This window comes from Desmodus rotundus, chromosome 5 (genome assembly GCF_022682495.2).
Source record: "Desmodus rotundus isolate HL8 chromosome 5, HLdesRot8A.1, whole genome shotgun sequence".
NCBI lineage: Eukaryota > Metazoa > Chordata > Mammalia > Chiroptera > Phyllostomidae > Desmodus > Desmodus rotundus.
The window spans coordinates 152,453,202-152,471,441 of NC_071391.1; the positions used below are offsets into that span (position 1 = coordinate 152,453,202).

Consider the following 18,240-nt stretch of genomic DNA (forward strand, 5'->3'; position numbering starts at 1 on the left):
ATTTAAGGCAATCCGTTAGAGTAACTCACCACTGCCTTCTCAGATCACCAGCCATCTGAATAAAGCACCTGCACAGACTCAATCCCTGTCTCTGCTTATTGGGTTCGGTATGTGACAGGCAGAACGAACACTGGTCTTTTCCAATTTCACTGACAGTGACTTTGGCCTTGCTAATTTTTTCCATGCTCCGTTTACCTTAGAAGTAAAAGAGGAGGAGCCAGGGAACAGACAGAAGAAACAGTTGGTTAGGAAATCTAGAGAAATATTTCAAGGACAGAGGTGCCAAAAGGGTCAAATGATGCTTAAAACAAAACAATACACTAAGATGAGGCCATCAAACCAACATCAGGTTTGGCAAAAAAAGGAGCCCTTCAACGAATGACCTTCCCAGCACAGTTTTAGAAGTGAGGTGTTGACGGACGTCGGATTGGAGTGAATGAGTGAGGAAGGACAATGGAGAGGGGTTTTGTTTGTTTCGTTTTGTTTTGAAGTTTTGCTCTGCAGTGGGGCAGAGAAATGTGGTAGTTAAGGGGCATCTGGGGGGTCAAGGAAACTTTTAATGGGAGCTATCATACTGGAGAGTGTTTGTGTACTGACATGAATGTAGTGGTGAGAGAAAGCTAAGGATACAGAAGGAGGCAGAGGGAGTAAGTTAAGAGGGAGGCTCTTCAGAAGGGCAAGAGTGGATGGGTCCCGGGCCTCGTACAGGACAGCCTCGCCCAATGGGAGCCTGCTCACACAGCTGGGAAATTGGTAGGCGTGGTGGCTGGGGTGACTACGGAGGTGTTTCTGCCCGATTGCTCTAGTATTCTTGTGAAGTATGTGGTGAGGGCAAGTGGGAAATAAATGTGTTAGAATGTGGGCAAGTAAACACAGCAGGGAAGGTCGCCACAGAGTGTTGAGGGCCTGTTTGAGATTTTCGAGGAGAGGCTCAAGGGAGGCCAGTGGGCACAGCTGTGTGTCCTGGCAAGGCCTGGAGTGGAAAGATGGTACAGGAAAGATAGTACAAGATGTTGCCACACAAGAACACTGGAGGGGGAGGAGCAAGGGATACAGGTATTTGCAAAGAAGCAATTATGATAATGAACACGGAATCTGCGATGAGTAAAGAGGAAGTTAGTGACACAGAGCTGGTGCATGCATCAGAGGTCTGTCACCAGCCAAGGGGTTCTTGCCAGCCTTCAAGGATGCAAATCAAGAGAGGAGGTGAAACTGATCCAGAAGAAGAGGTTTACTGACAACAAGGTGGAAGGCGCTTGATGCATCAAGGGAGCACGCACTCATAAAGAACTTGGCTCCCCAAACTGCTGCCGGGGTCTAGCGTGTATGTAGGGCTGCGTTCCTTACGCAGAGTGGGTTTCTTTGCTTTCCAGGTCCTCTCCACCGGCTGGTGTGCACCGGCGCAGGCGCAGATCAGAGCTCTTTGGGGTGTGTCTGAAGGGAAATTTGAACCTTATCTAGGAGAGGCTTAATAACTGAAAAGCATTCCCGTCAGTCTAAGAGGCTCATCCTGTCTCATCAGTAAGATTAAAGAAATACTGGCCTGCAAACACTAGCCTAAGTGAGATAGAAGAGTAGGGGATAGGGGTCAAAGTGCCAAATCAAAAGGCTTGAAATAGAGATTTTGGAGACGGTAAAGGGCCTAACAGTAGGAGTTGGGTGGGTGGCTGATGTGAGGGAAGTTACATTAGGAAAATCTTATGAGAATATTATGGCTTAAAAATAAAAATAGATGTTTGGATAAATGGCTTGCGTTCTGTTTTCTTTAGACATAGATTTAAAATGGTGGGAACTACAGAGATGTGTACTTAACAGGGTTAGGAAAAACATATACCATGAGGGATTTCTGGGGGAGCGCGCAGAAGGGTGGACGGGCCTTGTACTAACTTGTGATGGTTGGTACAAGCCTGTGGGGAAAGAGTGCTGAAAGATCCCGGCCCGTCAAGGTCTTAGCCCACATTGTTTTGCTTACAAATTGCACAAACTTTTTGTTTCTTTGTTGGGCAAGCTCTGCACACATGTTTACAATCTGGTTAAAGAATCAGCCCTAGCAATGATGTTATTAAATACACAGGTACACAGTGGTGGCTATGGCAACAGCACGGTGCTGTTGCTCAAAATCATTTTCCTCAGCGACTTACCTAGAAGAAAGACGCCATTTTCCACTTACAGGATCAAAAAACGTCCGGCCCTATCGTGTCCACAAAGGTTGGTATGACACCACAGTTGTCCTCCCAGGAGGTGGTCACAGCAGTAGAGACCTACACTTTGGATGTTCTGCTGTTTTTGGCTCTGGTCGATTTCTGTGACCATGTCAAGAAGCCATCGACAACTAATCAAGCAAGGATGTGAGGATCTTCGAACCTTATCAACCATTTCGCAGTTCTGAGATTCCCTTATTATCTTTTTTTTTTAAATCCTCACCTGAGGACATTTTTTTTTCATTGTTTTAGAGAGAGAGGAAGGGAGAGAGAAACACTGATTGGTTGTCTTCTTGTACATGCCCTGATTGGAGATGGAACCTGCTACCTGGTTACACACCCTTGAAAGTGGGAAAAAACCCAGCATTCGTGCTGCCTGTCACAAACCGAACCCAATGAGCAGAGACAGGGATTGAATCTTTTGGGGCACTTTATTCAGATGGCCAGCGATCTGAGAACATGGCGGGTTCATACCCTAACAGACCATCTTAAATTCCATTCTAAAATGGCCCTTTTTATAAGGAGAACAAAGTGTAGGTAAGGGGTTTGGCATTCAGGGAAAAGTTAATTGGATTAAAAAACTGCAACATACTCCCCCTGGGCGGTGGTCTTTAGCTGTGTCCTGGGCAGTAGTGGTCATCTCACCCCGGAGCACAATGGGACAGATATCATTCGAACTGCTTGCAGTGCTCTCGGGGCACAAAGAGGGGACTGCTTATGGTGTCCTGGAGTCAGCGTGGGTCACACCTTCAGTTCCTGGGACAACATACGCATTACCTACTAGGCTTATTAACTATTTACCTTAAACTTAAATTTACCTTAAACTAAAATTCTCCAACTCTTGAGTCCTCTATCACCCTGACGCAGAATAGAACCCACAACCTTTCAGTTTACAGGACAACCCTCCAACCAACTGGGTCACACCAGCCAGCACTCTGAGATCCCCTATTTGAAAGAGAAGTGAAATTCAATTCATTGCTGGCCAGGAGGCTGGTCAGGAGGCTGGTCAGATGCCAGCGAATTGAATCTTGGCCGCACCCAGTTAGGAGCGTTATTTGAACAGAGGGAGCTAATTAATGAGGACCTCAAAGGCTGAAGGAAACAGAGGTGGCGACTGAAGGAAGCCCCGGAGAGGTGAGGGTTAACAAAGGGAAGACGTGGGAGTTACTGGCATCCAAAGCTTGGAGGAAGAGCCTGAGGGGAGTGGAACTCAGAGGAAGAGTACTGGACAGTGGTGCTGCGTGTTTCAGCGGCATAATAAAGGCTGGTTCTGAGAAGGGGAAAAAGCTGGAAACTCGAATCTAGCTCTGCTGCCAAGGTAAAGGGCCGTTGTTGCCATTAAGATACACCAGGTGCCTGAGCAAGCTGCAAGACGCCAGCTGCAAGACGCCAGTCCCTACTCGCCTCCCGCCTTGCCGGCCTCTTCTAGCGCCCCCTACTGGCCGAGCCTCAAAGGATACCAGCGACACGAAGAAACATGGTTTGCAGAAGCCCAGCTCCAGCAGCCTTGGGGAACGAATACACATTTCCAGTTTGGGGCTGTTACAGATAATACTGTTTTGAGCATTCCTGTACATATCTTTTTATGTACTTGTGCACTCATGTTTGGGGTTATACACCCAAGAGTCTCCTTGCTGGATGAATAGGTACAGTTATTAACCAACCTGGTGAATGTGTGGTGCTATCTCACTGTGATTCCAATTTGCATATTTCAAATTGCTATTGAACTTGACCAGCTTTGACCACCTGGATATCCTCTTTACAAGGTGCCTGATCAGGTCTCTAGGCCACTTAACAGTTTTCTTACTGTTCAATGATGACTTTTAAATGTATTTTTAATCCAAACCCCTTTTGATTTTATTTATTGCAACTATCTTCTCCCAGCCTGTGAACTTGCCTTTTTCACTCCCTCGATGTCTTGTGATGAATGGATGTTGCTAGTTTTATGTAGTACAGTTTATCAATCTTTTTCATTTAGGGTTAATGCTATTTGTGTCTTCTTTAAGAATTATTTTCTTATTCCAGGGCCATGAAGATATTCTCCTAAATTCTTCTTTTTCTACTTTCTGTCTCTTTGTTCATATGTACTGAATGCTGAGTAATATCTTCAGATCAATTTTCCGACTCTCTAATTCTGTTTTTAACAGTTTCTAATCATCCACTGGATTCCTAATGAAAAAATACGTATTTTTTAAATTTCTAGAACTTAATATTTTCCCCTAATTCTACCTGGTTGTGTGTGATAGCTCTTGTTCCTGCTTTGTCTTTTCAAATTACTCTTTATTTCTTTAAACATATTTCACATGTTTAATATATATTTTGTACCTGAAAATTATACTATTTGCAGCCATTGCAAGTGTGAATTTGCAGCTCAATGTTTCTGCTATAGCTCACTTATGGTGGCACGTTTCCTTTTGGGTTTTAGGATTGTTTGCTATGAATTTTAAAGATTGTTAGTTATCCATGGGAATCTTTCAAGTCCTAGTTTTAAAGCCTGTTTTTCCAGAGAAGAAGGTTACTTGCTTATACCTAGAAAATCAAGGCCGCTTGAAATTTTTGCCTTTGTTCCCCCCCCTCCAAATTTAAGGGTTTAGAAATCTTTGAGAGATTATCTCCACTTCCACCCTGAGCCAAGATCTACTTGGATAAGTATCCTTATCTCTCTTTTATATACTGAGGGTGTTGCCTTTTGGGGATCCCAGCTTTATGACAGGGTCTCTGACATACTGTTTTGTATGGGCCTTAGCCTTTTTCTCTGGTCCCCAAATTCAGTCTGTTAAAATTTGCTCTGGCCTTGGCCACCAGGAGTCTGCAGGCGCTGCCCCGGCAACACTGGCCCCTGCTGGCTCACTAGATCATGATTTTTTATAACTTATTTTAGTTTTAGTTTTACACTTTTTTTATCCCTTCTATTATTCCTTTCCCTTATCTTCCTGCTTTCCCAACAACACACTTAATAATGTGTTTCTAATAGTTTATCCATTATTTTGAATGTTCTGCATCAGGAGGCTTTCTCTACACATCCGCTCCACCATATTGTCAGAAACGAAGTCCAACCGTTTTTCATAGAAAGTATGTTCCTCATGCAGGAGTCCTATAAGGCAAGTCATTTCTGCAGCAGTTGGTCCTGTATGTTTTACAAGCCCACGTTTTCTCTTTCCTGCTCTATTTCTTCATGTTTGTTTATAATGTCTCTGGAGAAATTCCTTCTCCAACTTGTGTAGTCACCGTAACTGAGCACAAATTGAATGGAAGCTCTATAAGAACGGTAATTATTGCACGAAGTAATGAGATGGTTATCCGGGACCATGTTAAGTTGGGAGGAACGAAAGGCTGCAGGAGAACTGACCCTCGACACCCTTCTATCAAGATCAGAGCTGTCTCCTTTCAAGATCTTGCAATTTAGAAAGAGCCAGGTGTTGTTTCCAATTAGATGGTCTCCCTGATTGAGGGTGTGCATTTACGTAGAGAAGACTTGGCCAAAGCTGGAGGGAGTATTTCGATATAGATACTCTGTCAGTTGAGTCTTGGTGGGCAGCTTTTGAACAATTCCAGTTCGGACCTGTGCAAAGATCATCCTTGCAATGCTTTAAAGAAAAAAAAAAAAATCCTCGGCAGAAAACCTGCCAATCTCTGTGTCTTTTTTATGATGTAAAGAACATTTTAATCTTCTTAAAAGGGCTGAAGGAGGACCAACGTACAGTGATTGCCTTAAGGCTTTTACTGTTTCTCAGAAGCTGCTGAAGGTTCTGGCTTCTCTTCATAAGCATGAAACCAGCCCTTTTCTCTTCTAGGTCTTAACTAAGCAAGGCATTAATAACACACCCCATCAAGTCACTGCTGGTGTTTCTAACAGCTGGTTTTGTGGGAGGATTTGCAACATCGAGACCTACACAGTGGCACTGCCTTTCAAAAAGAGCTATTCAATCTTCTCCCTCACTGCCCTGCCTCACCATAGCTCAAACCCAATGGGAACCCCATAAAAAATCTGTTAACCTGTGGTCCTGTAGTTATCCAAACAGAGCCTAGAAGTTCATAATTTCTTAGAAATACCATATTCCCCTATGTAGAGTTCCACCTTTCCAAGGCACGAGTAGGCATTGAATTTGTAGTCATGTATGCAGAGCCCACCTGTCTGGGTGTGTATTTTTATGACAACCTCCCAAAGTAAAACAGGTCCATCCTGGTCTGCCCTTGTGTCCGGGGAAATAGTGGCGGCGGCAGGTCTTTGCCGATAGGCACTTGGTGAGACTGGTCGAAAGGGAGCCTCGGCTCATCGGCCAGTTGGTGGAGTATTACAATTGTGTTTGCCAGGCACACTCAGCCAGCCTTGGCTGGAGAAGGAAGAGGAACTTTGCTCATGGACACACCCCACATCTGGCAGCCCTCCCAGTGTCGGGGCCAGTGGCTTCTGCAATGATGGGCAGTCTTCCCAGCAGGCTCGGCACATGCCCACACGTCAGCGGTTGTAACTGAGCTTTGTTTCAAATTCTAGTTAATGCCAGAGCATATAAGGTCTTGACAGTTTTATGTTCAGCTGTCGTGGATGTATCAACCATGACTGGCCCCCTCCCAAAGCCCTATTCAGAATTTGCACCTTGAGAGAGTAACTGTACTTTCGCCAGCGTGCCAGAGCTCCAGGGCCTCTGCCAGCCCCCGCGCAGTTCGCTGTGGTTTCTGGGCTGTGTGGCACGGAATCTATTTCCATCCGGTTTGGACCCAACCCAGAGGCTCTGACCCTGCCGAGGCCTTAGTGTAACTGGTTATTAAGGCCAGCCTGATTTACTCAACTATTTTTCTCTGTCTGGGAGGATTGTTTCTATTCTGATGACTAGATCATGATTTTTTATAACTTATTTTTAGGTTAAAAATAAAAACCTCAGTCATCTTTCCCCCTTTGTAACTTCTCAGCTTATGCAATGACACTGGTCCTTAGTTCTTGCTTCTGTCCCCACTAATGTCTCACCGACGCCTGGTGGTCAGCTCTTTCCTCTCTCAAGCAAGTCTTGTCGTTCACAGAGCCCTGCCTCTCCTGCCCTAAGCGATTGAGGCGTTGCCTTGTCCTTTGGTTCGCTGTTCAGCAGCTGACCCCTGGCTGTACTGGGGTGGGGGGATTTTCTCCCAACGTGAGACTGGGGAGGCAAGACCCCCAGAGAGAGGAAGTGCCCATCCATATGTCCCCCTCCGGCTCCCACCCCACACAGAGGTAGAGGTTTGGTTCACTGGTTACACGGTAAGACTCGGCACCTTGACCTGCAGGGGGAATGCGGGGCCGGACCCTGGACCCTCGGACCATCTACCCAGTGCTGCCAAGGCTCCGTGCCCTCCTGCCTGTGTCCTGTCAGAAGCGACTTCACTGCAGATGCTACAGCCAGGTAGCGCCCACGTTGTCCCATCGCCCCCTCCCGTCTCCAGACTACCACCTACCACCGGGCGGGGTCCCTTCTATCCCTCTTCTCTCTCCCCACACCCCTGTCTCTGATGATATGTGTGAGCCTGCACCATCCTGCAACAGCTGCCCTGGCTCCTGCCCATGGGGGAGCCCTGGCTCGGAGGGCAGGAGGGTCCGAGTGCAGAGAGGCGCACAGCGTGCTGGCCCCTCCTCTGCCTGTCCCTCTTGTGCTGCCTCCACCCCCACCCCCACCCTCCGGCTTCTAGCTGGGGCCCAAGTGGGGTCTTCCCCCTTTTCTGCATGCACCGCTCCCCCAGCCTCAGTCTGCTCCCTTTGCTCTGCGTGTCCCTAGGACCTCTACGTGCACACCACAGGGTTCCCGGAGAAGAGGAGCAATGGGGTGCTGAAGGGCTGCGGAGACAAGGAGGCCATGGCCGTGCCTGAGGAAGGCCCAGTCTGCCAGGGGGCAGCCCCACCTTCACCCCTGAGAAGACCTCACTCAAGCCCCAGGCCTCTGGCCACACTCTGCCAGGTACTCCGCTGACCCCAAGCCCTTGGTCCTCAAAGCCCAAAACCAATTCACTGTGCCCGCCCGAGACAGAGGGTAGAGCTGTCACACACAGGATTGTGGGGTGAGGGGGGATCTGTCCTTGACAATCACCCCTTTATGCTAGGGCAAGAATTCTAAAAACTTTGGCTTCAGGACCTCTTGACATTCTTTAAAAAGTAGGACTCGGAAGAGCTTTTGCTTTTATGAGTTATTTCCAGTGATAGTCACCATATCAGAAATTAAAATAGACTTTTTAAGACTATTTATTTTAAAATAACATTAACCCACTCTGTGTGAACACATATAACATTTCTCTGAAAAATCATTGCTTTCCACATTGGAAAATATTTAGTGAGAAGAGTGGCATTGCTTTACATTTTTGCAAATGTCTGTAACGTCTATTGTAACAGACAGCTGGATCCTTCTATCAGCCTCTACATCCCATCTGCTGTTGCAACAGCACATTTTCTGGAAAATTCCATTATACTCGTGAGAGGATAGGAGTGAAAAAAAGCAAATAGCATCTTGTGAAAATAGTTTCCGCCGCTTAGAACATTGAGAGGGCCTCAAGGACCCCGCCCTGCCCTCCTGGGGTTCCTGGGCTCACTCTGAGCATCTCTGGTCTAGAGCAGGGGTGAGCAAACTTTTTCCGTAGCTACTGAAGGCTTTACAGTCTGTCACAGCTACCCTACGCTGCTGTGGCATCAGGAAGCAGCCACAGGTAATACCTAAACAAATGGGGCTGACTGTACTCCAATAAAAACTGATTTACATGAACAGGTTGACGGGGACTGGATTTGGCCCATTGGCCATAGTTTGCCAACCCCTGATCTAGAAACTAAGCTCTCAGGGTCCCTGGGTTTAGGGCTGGTGCCACAAAGGGGAGGGGAGAGCGCCGTCTGACTCATCCTGGCCGGGCTCCAGAAGATGAGACAAGGAATTTTTCAGAGAAGACTAGGGTTTCTATTTCTAATTACTGTAGTTGCCAGTTTGGTAAGCTCTGCAGTCTCCACCTCAGCACTTAGATAACGCTTGGCCAGTTCTGCTTCTCCCACAGCCCAGCTAAGCCTCTGCCCTCGCTTCTGTGGCGCATCAGAAAGTGGTGCACACCCAGCTCTGGGAAGCTGTCCTCTCCCCTGCTGCTTCCACCCCTCCTTGAGTCAGGGGCACCGGGGGAGTGGGGGCAGGCCATACAAGACAACCAAGTAGACTAGCCTTCCCTCTGAGTCCTGAGCCAGGCCACCTTAGTGTCTTTTTGTCATCTGTGCTTCTGCTTCCTTTTGGAACCTCTTTCCCACACACCACAGTTCCCAGGGAATAGACGCTGCCTTTGGACCTGAGTCTCAGCTGCCTCCAACTGCCCTTGTCCACCCCACGCCCCCAGCACGGTTGGAATAAAAAGTCTCCCATGGGACAGGTGTTGTTCTTCCTTTGCTGCAGAGGCAAAAGTGGTTACTCCTGGCACAGGCATGTTTGTGGGTCTGAGTCGCCAAGCTGATACTTTCTCTGGTCACTCTCGTTCATCCCCTGTCCTTTCCTTGGCTGGACCTGTGATCCTCATGGCCCTTGTGCTCCCTGTGCCGAGTGCTGTCCAGCTGGAGATGATGGCCTTTGGACCCCACAGGACTGTCTGGACACTAAGGGACATGGCTTTGCCTGGAAAAAGCCTGAGGCAGCCTTAGAAACTGTAATGATGGCAGCCCCCCAGCCCCTCTGCCCCCCCACTAGCTTCATCTTTCCTTTGCTCTCCTGGTCTTCTCTTCCAGGGTGACATGGTCACCCCCCAAGGACACAGGCTTGGGTCTGAGCTGGGCGGGGTTAGGTAAGCTCCAAACCACAGTCCCCTTGGTTGTCAGGAGAAGTCCCATGCTCTGGGGGGACCCCCCATGCACACCCAAAGCCGGCTTTCTCAGTTTCACCCCCAGAAAAACACTGTGTGCCACCGGCTTGGGAGGAAATTCATCTGCCTTTCTTCCAGTCACCCTCAAAGTCCACCAGGAAGATACTGCTTATTGGCTTTAAAAATAGAACACTCGAGCTGGACTTTTATGGTCTTGTGAAGAAACCGTCTCATGCCCACCCACACCTGGTCTCTGCCCCTGCCTGGCCCCGTCCAGCTGCCCAGAAGCAGCTCTGCACAAGCTCTCTGGGCCCCTCCATAGATTTACGAGTTCGGCCTTGGCTGAGGCCTTCTCCCCATGGCTCCCAGCCACAGTCCAGCTGCTCTCCCCCATCCAGTGCAGCAGTGGCTAGAACGTTCTGTGTCTCCTTTCCTGCCTCCACCCCAACTTGCTGAGTCATCCCTTCAGCCCCCTTTGCCCTGTTGCCCTGGCCGGCCCTGTGGAGGGACAGCAACTCGCCACACCAGTGACCCCGGCTGCTCCCAGCCTACCCCAAACCTCACTCATTCTCATGGTGGCGATGCTGGCTCTGTCTAAGGCTACTCCTGCTGGGACTCTCGTCGTCTGTCCCCTCCCACTCCGAGGCCCTGAAATTCAACAAAAAGGCAGCTCCTTCTCTGTCTGGACTTCAGGCGTCTGGAAGATTATTTCCAGTAAGTGTAGACTCGGAGATGAGTCCTCAGATTATCTCCTCAGGACCAGAGGTAAATTGTACCGGAACTGTCAGATTTCTGGCACCCGTGGCAGGACTGAGGGAGAGTCTGGGAGGGCAGTATGTGGGGGGTGGAGCTGGCCCCAGAAAGGTCATTTGTAGACAGATTGTAAAAATAACTCCAGAGCCAGTGAGGCCTTAGCCCAAAATCCCACAAGGAACCCGCTGAACCCGGGCCTTGTTCTCCCTGGAGGTTAGGTTTCTAACATAGTGGGAAAAGAAGACTATAGTTATTATTCTCTGGAAAAGATACACCTTCTTCTAAGGTCCTTCAAGGATGTAACTGACTCCATCTGCATTCTTCTTATGAAAGGTCTCAAGGTGCCGACCAGTTCCGTTAGTCGAGGGTAGAGCTGCGTCTGGGCTGAGATCTTCTCAAACTAGACAGTAGGGCATAAAAGTGTCTCTGAAAACTGGCATGTAAGCAACGTAAGCCTTATGGCTTAACCTGTAAATATAACTCATATAAAGAAAAGCAGGGAAGGGCGCAGGGCCCAGCGAAGGAGAAAATGTAGTGATGAGGGGGGGCTGGGGAGGCCATAATGCAGAGACGAGCCTCCTAAATTCCTTCCTGCTTCTTTGACATCCAGCAAGCACATTGTGGCGAAAAAACAAACCATGTTCCCTTCTTCAGCTTCCCCTCTGGTGATGCGACCCCAGCCCAGCTCTGCTCACACTCAACAGCTGCCAAGAGCCTGTCTGGCCTGTAGCTGTTGCATCAGCCCCTGTGGCTGCCGCCACCCTAGACCCCTGCCTCTGCATCTGTGCGGGAAGGTCTGTCTGCTTGAAATCTCCAGAGGGTTTGTGGGAACTTTACGGGGAGGGGAAGCAAGGGGTGGTACCCTAAATCAGCTTCCAACCCCATCAGACCACTTCCTCTCCCATTTCCCTCGTAGCTGCCATGGAAGAGCCACCAGGGAGTCACCCCCTGGGGGTCAAGAATGAGGATCTACTCCCTGGTGCTCCCGAGGTCTCTCCATCACAGACGTACCCACGGCTTCGCCTGGCCTGCAGGCTGGAACCTGGGAGCTGAGTCAGATCCAATGGTTGAGAGTCAGAGTGAAGATGGGCAGGGCCTGGTGGAGAGTCCAGGCCCCTAAGCTTGAGTTGCAGTCTGGGAAGAAAGGGTGAGCGTGAGGATCATTTGTCACCAGGAGCTGGTGAGAGTGGCCTGTTGGGGAGGAGAGCATCTGCCTCTCCAGAGACTCGGGGCCTGGCCTCAGCCTCCTTTGTTCTTTGGCCCAAGGTGGTGGCTGTGGTGGAGTCAAGACCAGAGCACCCCAGGCCTCCGGCATAGAGACGGGACCGCATTGGCCACTTCTGCAAGACACAGAGACGGAAAGTGAGCAATGCGCCCTACCGCAGCCCCTTGTGGTCCTCGGTGCCCAAAGATACACCTTCCCTAGCCTCCCTCCCTGAGACCCTCACCTGCCAACCGCTTTGATGACAGAGGAGTCTGGCTCACCACACACTCCCCTGACCACCTGAGCCTGGCAGGGACGCACTTGAGGAGTCGGATGAGGAGCAAGGGGCTGCCCAAGAGGAGCCCCCGCAGTGAGGAGGGAGGTGCTGGCAGAGCTGGCTGCAGCCAGGCTGGGGCTGGGGTGTGGGGGAGGGCGAGGAGAGACCCCTGATGCAGAACCATCCTGACCCCTTCTCTTGCACAGCATGCCCCCCACCCCCAAGTGCCTCTGGCCCCAGATGTCAGTGCTGCCCACACCCTCTAGGCTGGGGACCTTCCAAGATTGTCTGTCCTTCCAGCAGGGACTTGGGCAATCCCAGAAGGTACCCTGAGGTCTGCCCTCCTCTCAGCAACCGCTCCACCTGGGGGCTGAGGGGACACTGCCTCTGCCTAACCAGCCCCACGAAACGGCTCCTGTTTGCTCACTCTTCCGAGTGTTTCCCATCGCTTCCTCTGTGCAATGGCCTCGCTTTGACCACCGTTTCACTGGGCCTGCTTGGGGGCTGTGAGCAGGGGCAGTGGGGAAGTGGGGGGTCTGAAGTCAGGCCCCCTTGGGTTCAACCTGCATTCAACCACTTAATCTCCCTGAGCATGGGCTTCCCCATTTGCAAAGTAATCCTCCTTTGGTTCTTGTGTGGATTAAAAGATAAAAATGCGCTAAAGCACTTAGCCCAGCTCCTGGCATAACTTTAGCATCCAAATAATATTAGCTGTCATTGAGATGGTGATCTATTGTTAGCTGTACTCTTTATTCATAACCTCATTCCATGCCCTGGAAGAGGAGTCAGGCTGCTGTTGTCTTCCCCTCACATACAATAGAACAGAGGTGCAGGGGAGTCAGGCTGCAGGCTGGTAAACGATGCTGCCCACTGCCCCCACCCACCCTGCCCGGAGCCTGGTTGCTTCTAGAGTGATGCTTTCTTAGACTATTTTTCTCCCAGTGGGGCCTCTCTCCTGTGACATAAATCCAGGGGACACTGAGGCCTTGTACAGTAGGATGATGCCCCCCGACTCCAGGACTCTCCTAGGTGCGGTTTCCTTTCCTAGACCCCAGGCCCGGAACCCGCTCCTTTCTCTCCCTGTCACTAGTCACTGCATTGTTGGGGCCTCCATGAATTTCCCTGCTCTTGGAGGAGCCACATTCTCATGAAGTCATTTCCAATTACCACTCCCCACTGTGGGCAGAGGGGCCCCAAGTCCAGTATCCCTCCGGCCCAAACCCCCTTCCATGAAGCCCCAGCCGGGCCCGTGGCCTACCTTGAGAGGGTGCAGGTAGCAGAGTCCACGCAGGAAGGGCGGCCAGGCGGGGCCAGGCAACTCCTGGCCGAGTGTGCGGGTGAGGTGGGCTATGTAGCTGGTGGCCAGCACCAGCACATCCAACTTGGAGAGTTTGGTGTCGGGCGGCACGGCAGGCAGAGCGGCCTGCAGGGCCAGGAAGGCCTGGCGCAGTGCCCTGACCCGGCCCCGCTCCCGCGCCGCGTTCTCAGGACTGGCCTCGCTCTGCACAGAGGACCTCGGTGAGTGAGTCTGACTGGACCCCCATCCGTCCCTGGCTTCTAAGAACATTCTGGGGTGAGGTATTCTGCCAGAGTGGTAGCACTCTGAACAGCAGGGACCAAGAGCATCGCCCCATTGTGTCCGTTCTTGTCCCCACTCCACCTTACAGATGAGGAAACGGAGAGCAGGCCTTGCCTGGGGTCAGATGGAACAGGATAGCCGAGCTGGGCTCAGAACCTGCACTCCTTCTAATTCTCCACTGTGTCTCTTCCTAGCCCTCGTTCCATCCACACCCAAGTCTGAAGCCTGCTCATCAGGGTGCCAAAGAGAAAAGGACACCAAACTCGGGTCGAATCACAGGCTGAGTCCCTGGCCCTGCTGCTGACTATTGCTTGGGAACTTGGGAAGTTCACACTCCTCCTCCTGGCCTCAGTGCCCCCAAGAGAAGTGAGCTGGGCCAGGTCTCAGCCATACTCTGGTTCAGGCCCGCTCATCCCAACCACTGATACATGGAGCCTTAGAGTGGAAGGGGCGAGTGTACCCTCTTTAGAGCAAGGATGCTAACACCAAATAACGCTCTGCCTTCGGAGGTGACCTCTCTCAGCCCCTCCAACCCCTGCCTCCCCAGCGCCCTCTGCAGGGCCAGTATTTCCTTACCCTGCCATGAGCCAGGCTTCTGGCCCTGGCCCCTCTTGGGGCAGGGGCTGCTCTGCTCCACCTTTGGCTGCTCCAGCTGGTCTCATCCCACAGGTCCTGCCTCGTCCTGCTCAGGTGGCTCCTCCTCCTGTCGGTGCCTGCTGGCAGCCTCCGCCTGGCCTTCGCTGGGCTCTGCCCCACCCCGGGCATCGTGGGTGACCCTCTGGCCTTTCTCTGTGACATGCCACACCCTAGGGATGTGGTGCCACAGCCCCCAGGACGGGAACACGGTGCCTGAGGGAGCCTTGGGCTCAAGTGAGCTGGGGCAGGCTGGTCATCCCACCAGCAGTGTCTACATCTGAGGGAGCTGGCGCCAACTCAGTCCTGCCTTGCTTCTTGCTCCGAGAAAACCGCCCACCCGGCACAGCCCCCGAGAAAAAACTCCTGCCTGCCTCCCAACCAGCGGAGGGTGGGGGTGCTGGATGCTGGGAGTGGCCAAGCCCTGGGAGGAGGCCCCTGCAGAAGAAGGCAGGAGGATGGTGGGAAGGGAGCTTCCTTCCTGGAGCCTTGCCTGACCCTGACAGCAGTCCTATGATAGACCTGCAACTTTAGCTTTAGGGTTCAAGTTCATGGAAGGGTCCTGAACCTCCTTCTCTGTGCCTGAAGCCTGACTGCACACATCCCGAAAGGACTTTTCCTCCCCTTGCCAGTGAACATGACCTTCCAGCCCCAGGGCACTTACTCCCTATCCCCCAGGCATACCTCAGATTTTCAACCCAGTGCTTTTCCTTTTACCTTTCCGTCCCCCCAGAATACCTTCCTCCAGCTCTGCCAGGGGAAAGGCCGCTCCTCCTGCAGGTCGTACCCTTCGTTTGTCAAAGGCCCAGAGCCCATGTCTTCCTGTTTGATTGGTGCCCCTGTGTCTGCATGACCACGCCCTGGCTAGCTTCCTAACAGTTCCAAGTTCTCAGATCATTCCACACCAGCCAGTGTGCTAAGCACTTTACGTGTGTTATCTTGATTTCTCAGATCAACCTTATAATACGCTCACATCCTCATTTGACAGATGCAAAAACCGAGGCATCGGGAGATGAAATAACTTGCCCAGTGTCCAAACATCTCGGAAGTGATGCAGGTGGTATGAAAGCCCAGGCAGCTGGCAGACTTGGAAGGCTGCCCCCACGCTACACGGTTCTACCTTGGGTGAGTTACTCACCTGCCTGTCCCCACGCTAGCAGTGAGGCGTTTGAGGGCAAGGACCAGGATGCTTTCCGAGGGCATTGTATCCGCCACACAGCTAGTCAGCTGGAGGCAGGCTGAAGAAGTAGCAAGTCTGCCACAGCAGCCCTTGCTTGTCCTCAAGTCACCACCCCTGCCTGCAGAAGGGTTGCTTTGCATGTCCTTTGTCCCTTAATCCGGAAGTCCAAGGGAGACAAAATAAGTAAAGGGAAATCACAGGGAGGACAGAGAAACAAAGGTGGCTGTAGACACAGAGAGGCAGACACCCACCAACTAGAGAGAAAGGAACCAAGAAGATACATAAAATTGACCTCAACATCCCCCAATAAGGAAGCAATGTGCAGTAATAGAACAAGACAGACCTCTGTATAATGACATGGAAAACCTCCCCAATATGCACAATTAAGTGAAAAAACCTTGTTGTAAATCAGTCAATATGTATAATAAGATCCAGCCAGGATGAAACACACACACACACATACAAACCCACCGAAAACCAAAGCTGTAAGTGTGTGTACTCATGTGAACATGTAGAAAGGAGACCAAAAAGATGCATACCAAGTTATTTCCCCCCCAGCTGCAGAGAATTAAACACACTCCTCAATGTGTGGCATTCAGAGTCTCCGGTACACACAGGGCCGATTGTTAGCCTCCCTCCCATCCCGCCTCTCTGGCTTCCTTCCTTCCATTCCCTCGATCTCATCCCCATTATTCTTCCCTATCAAAGGCAGCCATTCCAAACCGTTGAATGTATATTTTGTTCATATGTGTGGTGGTCTGAAAATAGGTACACAACTTCTTTGATACCCCTCTCTTCGAAAGATGAAGTCTGACTCCCTCCCCGTATGAGCTAGGCTTAGCGATTTGTTTCTAACAAATAGAGCATGGTGGAAGTGGGTAACTTCTCAAACTAGGTTATAAAAGGCAGTGTCGCTCCTTGCCCCCTCTCAAACCACTCAGGTTACTCATATCACTCACTCAGGGAGAAGCCAGCTGCTGTGTCACGAAATAGCCCTGAGGAGAGGTACCTGTGGCGAGAAACTGAGGCCTTGCACCACCTTGCACGGTGTGAGTGCATCACCTCGAAAACAGATCCTCCAGCCCAGTCCGCCTTCGGAGGACTGCAGCCCTGGCTGACGGTTTTGGTGCGACCCAGGAGAGTCCCTGAGCCAGAGTCACCCAGCTAAGCTGCTTAAACCCATAGAATTCCTGATCCACAGAAGTCACGTGAGATAAATGTTTTGGGGTGTTTTTTATTGTTGCTTTTAAAAAAGTTATTGAAGGGAGAGAAAAAGACTGATTTGTTGTTCCACGCATTCAGTGGTTAATTCTCACATGTGCCCTGACTGGGGATGGAACCTGCAACCTTGGTGTATTGAAACAATGCTTCAACCAATTGAGCTACCCTGCCAGGGCTTGAGATAATAAATGTTTATCGCTGTTTATCTTTGGTGGTTATTTGGTAAGCAGTATGTGATAAGTATTATTGAACCATGTGTGTTGTTGCATGGATGAATTTTAAATTCAGTAAATGATAATATATTTATTTTATAAATATATAATATAATACCACATATGCATTCAGTATCGTATTATATACGTCATTGTTACTTCTTCCACGCAAGCCTCTGTTTTAAGTCCCTTGCTTCTACCTGCTGTGGAGGGCTCCCCAGTGTGCACCCACCGCATTTTGAGCACCCAGAGCCCCAGGGGTGGACGCCCAGATTGCCTCCCGCTCCTCATCGCCCCAAACAGTGTTGTCATGAATACCACTGCGCATCTCTTCCTGCGTCCAGGTAAGATTTTAAAAATGTACGTGGAGGAGCAGAATGCTGGACTGACTGACTGGGTAGAGCCGGAGGGCCTTCCGGAATGGCTGCAGAGTCTGCCCGTCCGACAGCACTGCATGGAGCCCCACATCCTCACCACCACCTGGCATTAACCAGATTCCCAGCTTTACAGTCACTTTAATTTGCCCTTATCTGATTACTGATGAGTTCAAGCACCCTTTGTGTGTGGTGCTTGGTGGAGATTCAGTTTCATTTTTCTCCATCTAGGGAGCCAGTTTTATTATCTCCATATAGGGAGACTGTTTTCCCAACATCATCTACTAACCAGTCCATTCTCTCCCTGTTGAGCCTCAGCTTCCGCTTTACCGTATATTGAGTTTCCATATTTGTCTATAAGTCAGTTTCTGAGCTCTTTATTTTGTCCCACTGATCTTTTCTTCTGTATTTGAACCAACATCATGCTGATTTTATAATTATGACTTTGTAGCATGTTTTAATATTTGGTAGAATAAAGCTCCCCTCTTTACTCTTATTTTTCAAGGTTGACTTTGTTATTTTTGGACCTTTGTTTTTCCAGATACATTTTAGAGAAAGTTTATTGAGTCCCTAAAAGTTCAACTAACATTTTGACTGGGATTTCATTGAATCAATGTGATTAATTTGGGAAGTTTACCATCTTCATACTTTTAAGCCAATTTTTCTAAAAACATGTAATGTCTCTTGCTTTATTCCAATCATTTGCTATACCCTTTACTAGTTTTATAGTTTACACCATGAACATCTGTGTATTCCTGCTTCAGTGAAACTGTTCATAGTTTTATTATACTAAATAGTTCATTGTTTTTGTTGCTCTTGCAAAT

General features: G+C 50.0%; 1 protein-coding gene and 1 long non-coding RNA gene across 2 annotated transcripts; one reads left to right on the plus strand and one right to left on the minus strand.

The window, feature by feature from the left end:
- Positions 1-10,542: 10,542 nt before the first annotated feature.
- On the plus strand, positions 10,543-11,849 carry LOC123478979 (uncharacterized). Its single transcript, XR_006654414.2, has 3 exons — positions 10,543-10,697; positions 11,391-11,530; positions 11,653-11,849. It is a non-coding gene; the product is annotated as an uncharacterized lncRNA (long non-coding RNA).
- Positions 11,850-11,896: 47 nt separating this feature from the next.
- Positions 11,897-14,594, minus strand: TCF23 (transcription factor 23). Its single transcript, XM_024552543.2, has 3 exons — positions 14,373-14,594; positions 13,476-13,718; positions 11,897-12,076 (listed from the first exon to the last, which is right to left on the minus strand). The coding sequence occupies exons 1-3, from the start codon at positions 14,592-14,594 to the stop codon at positions 11,897-11,899; spliced, it is 645 nt and encodes a 214-aa protein (XP_024408311.2).
- Between the last annotated feature and the right edge of the window lie 3,646 nt (positions 14,595-18,240).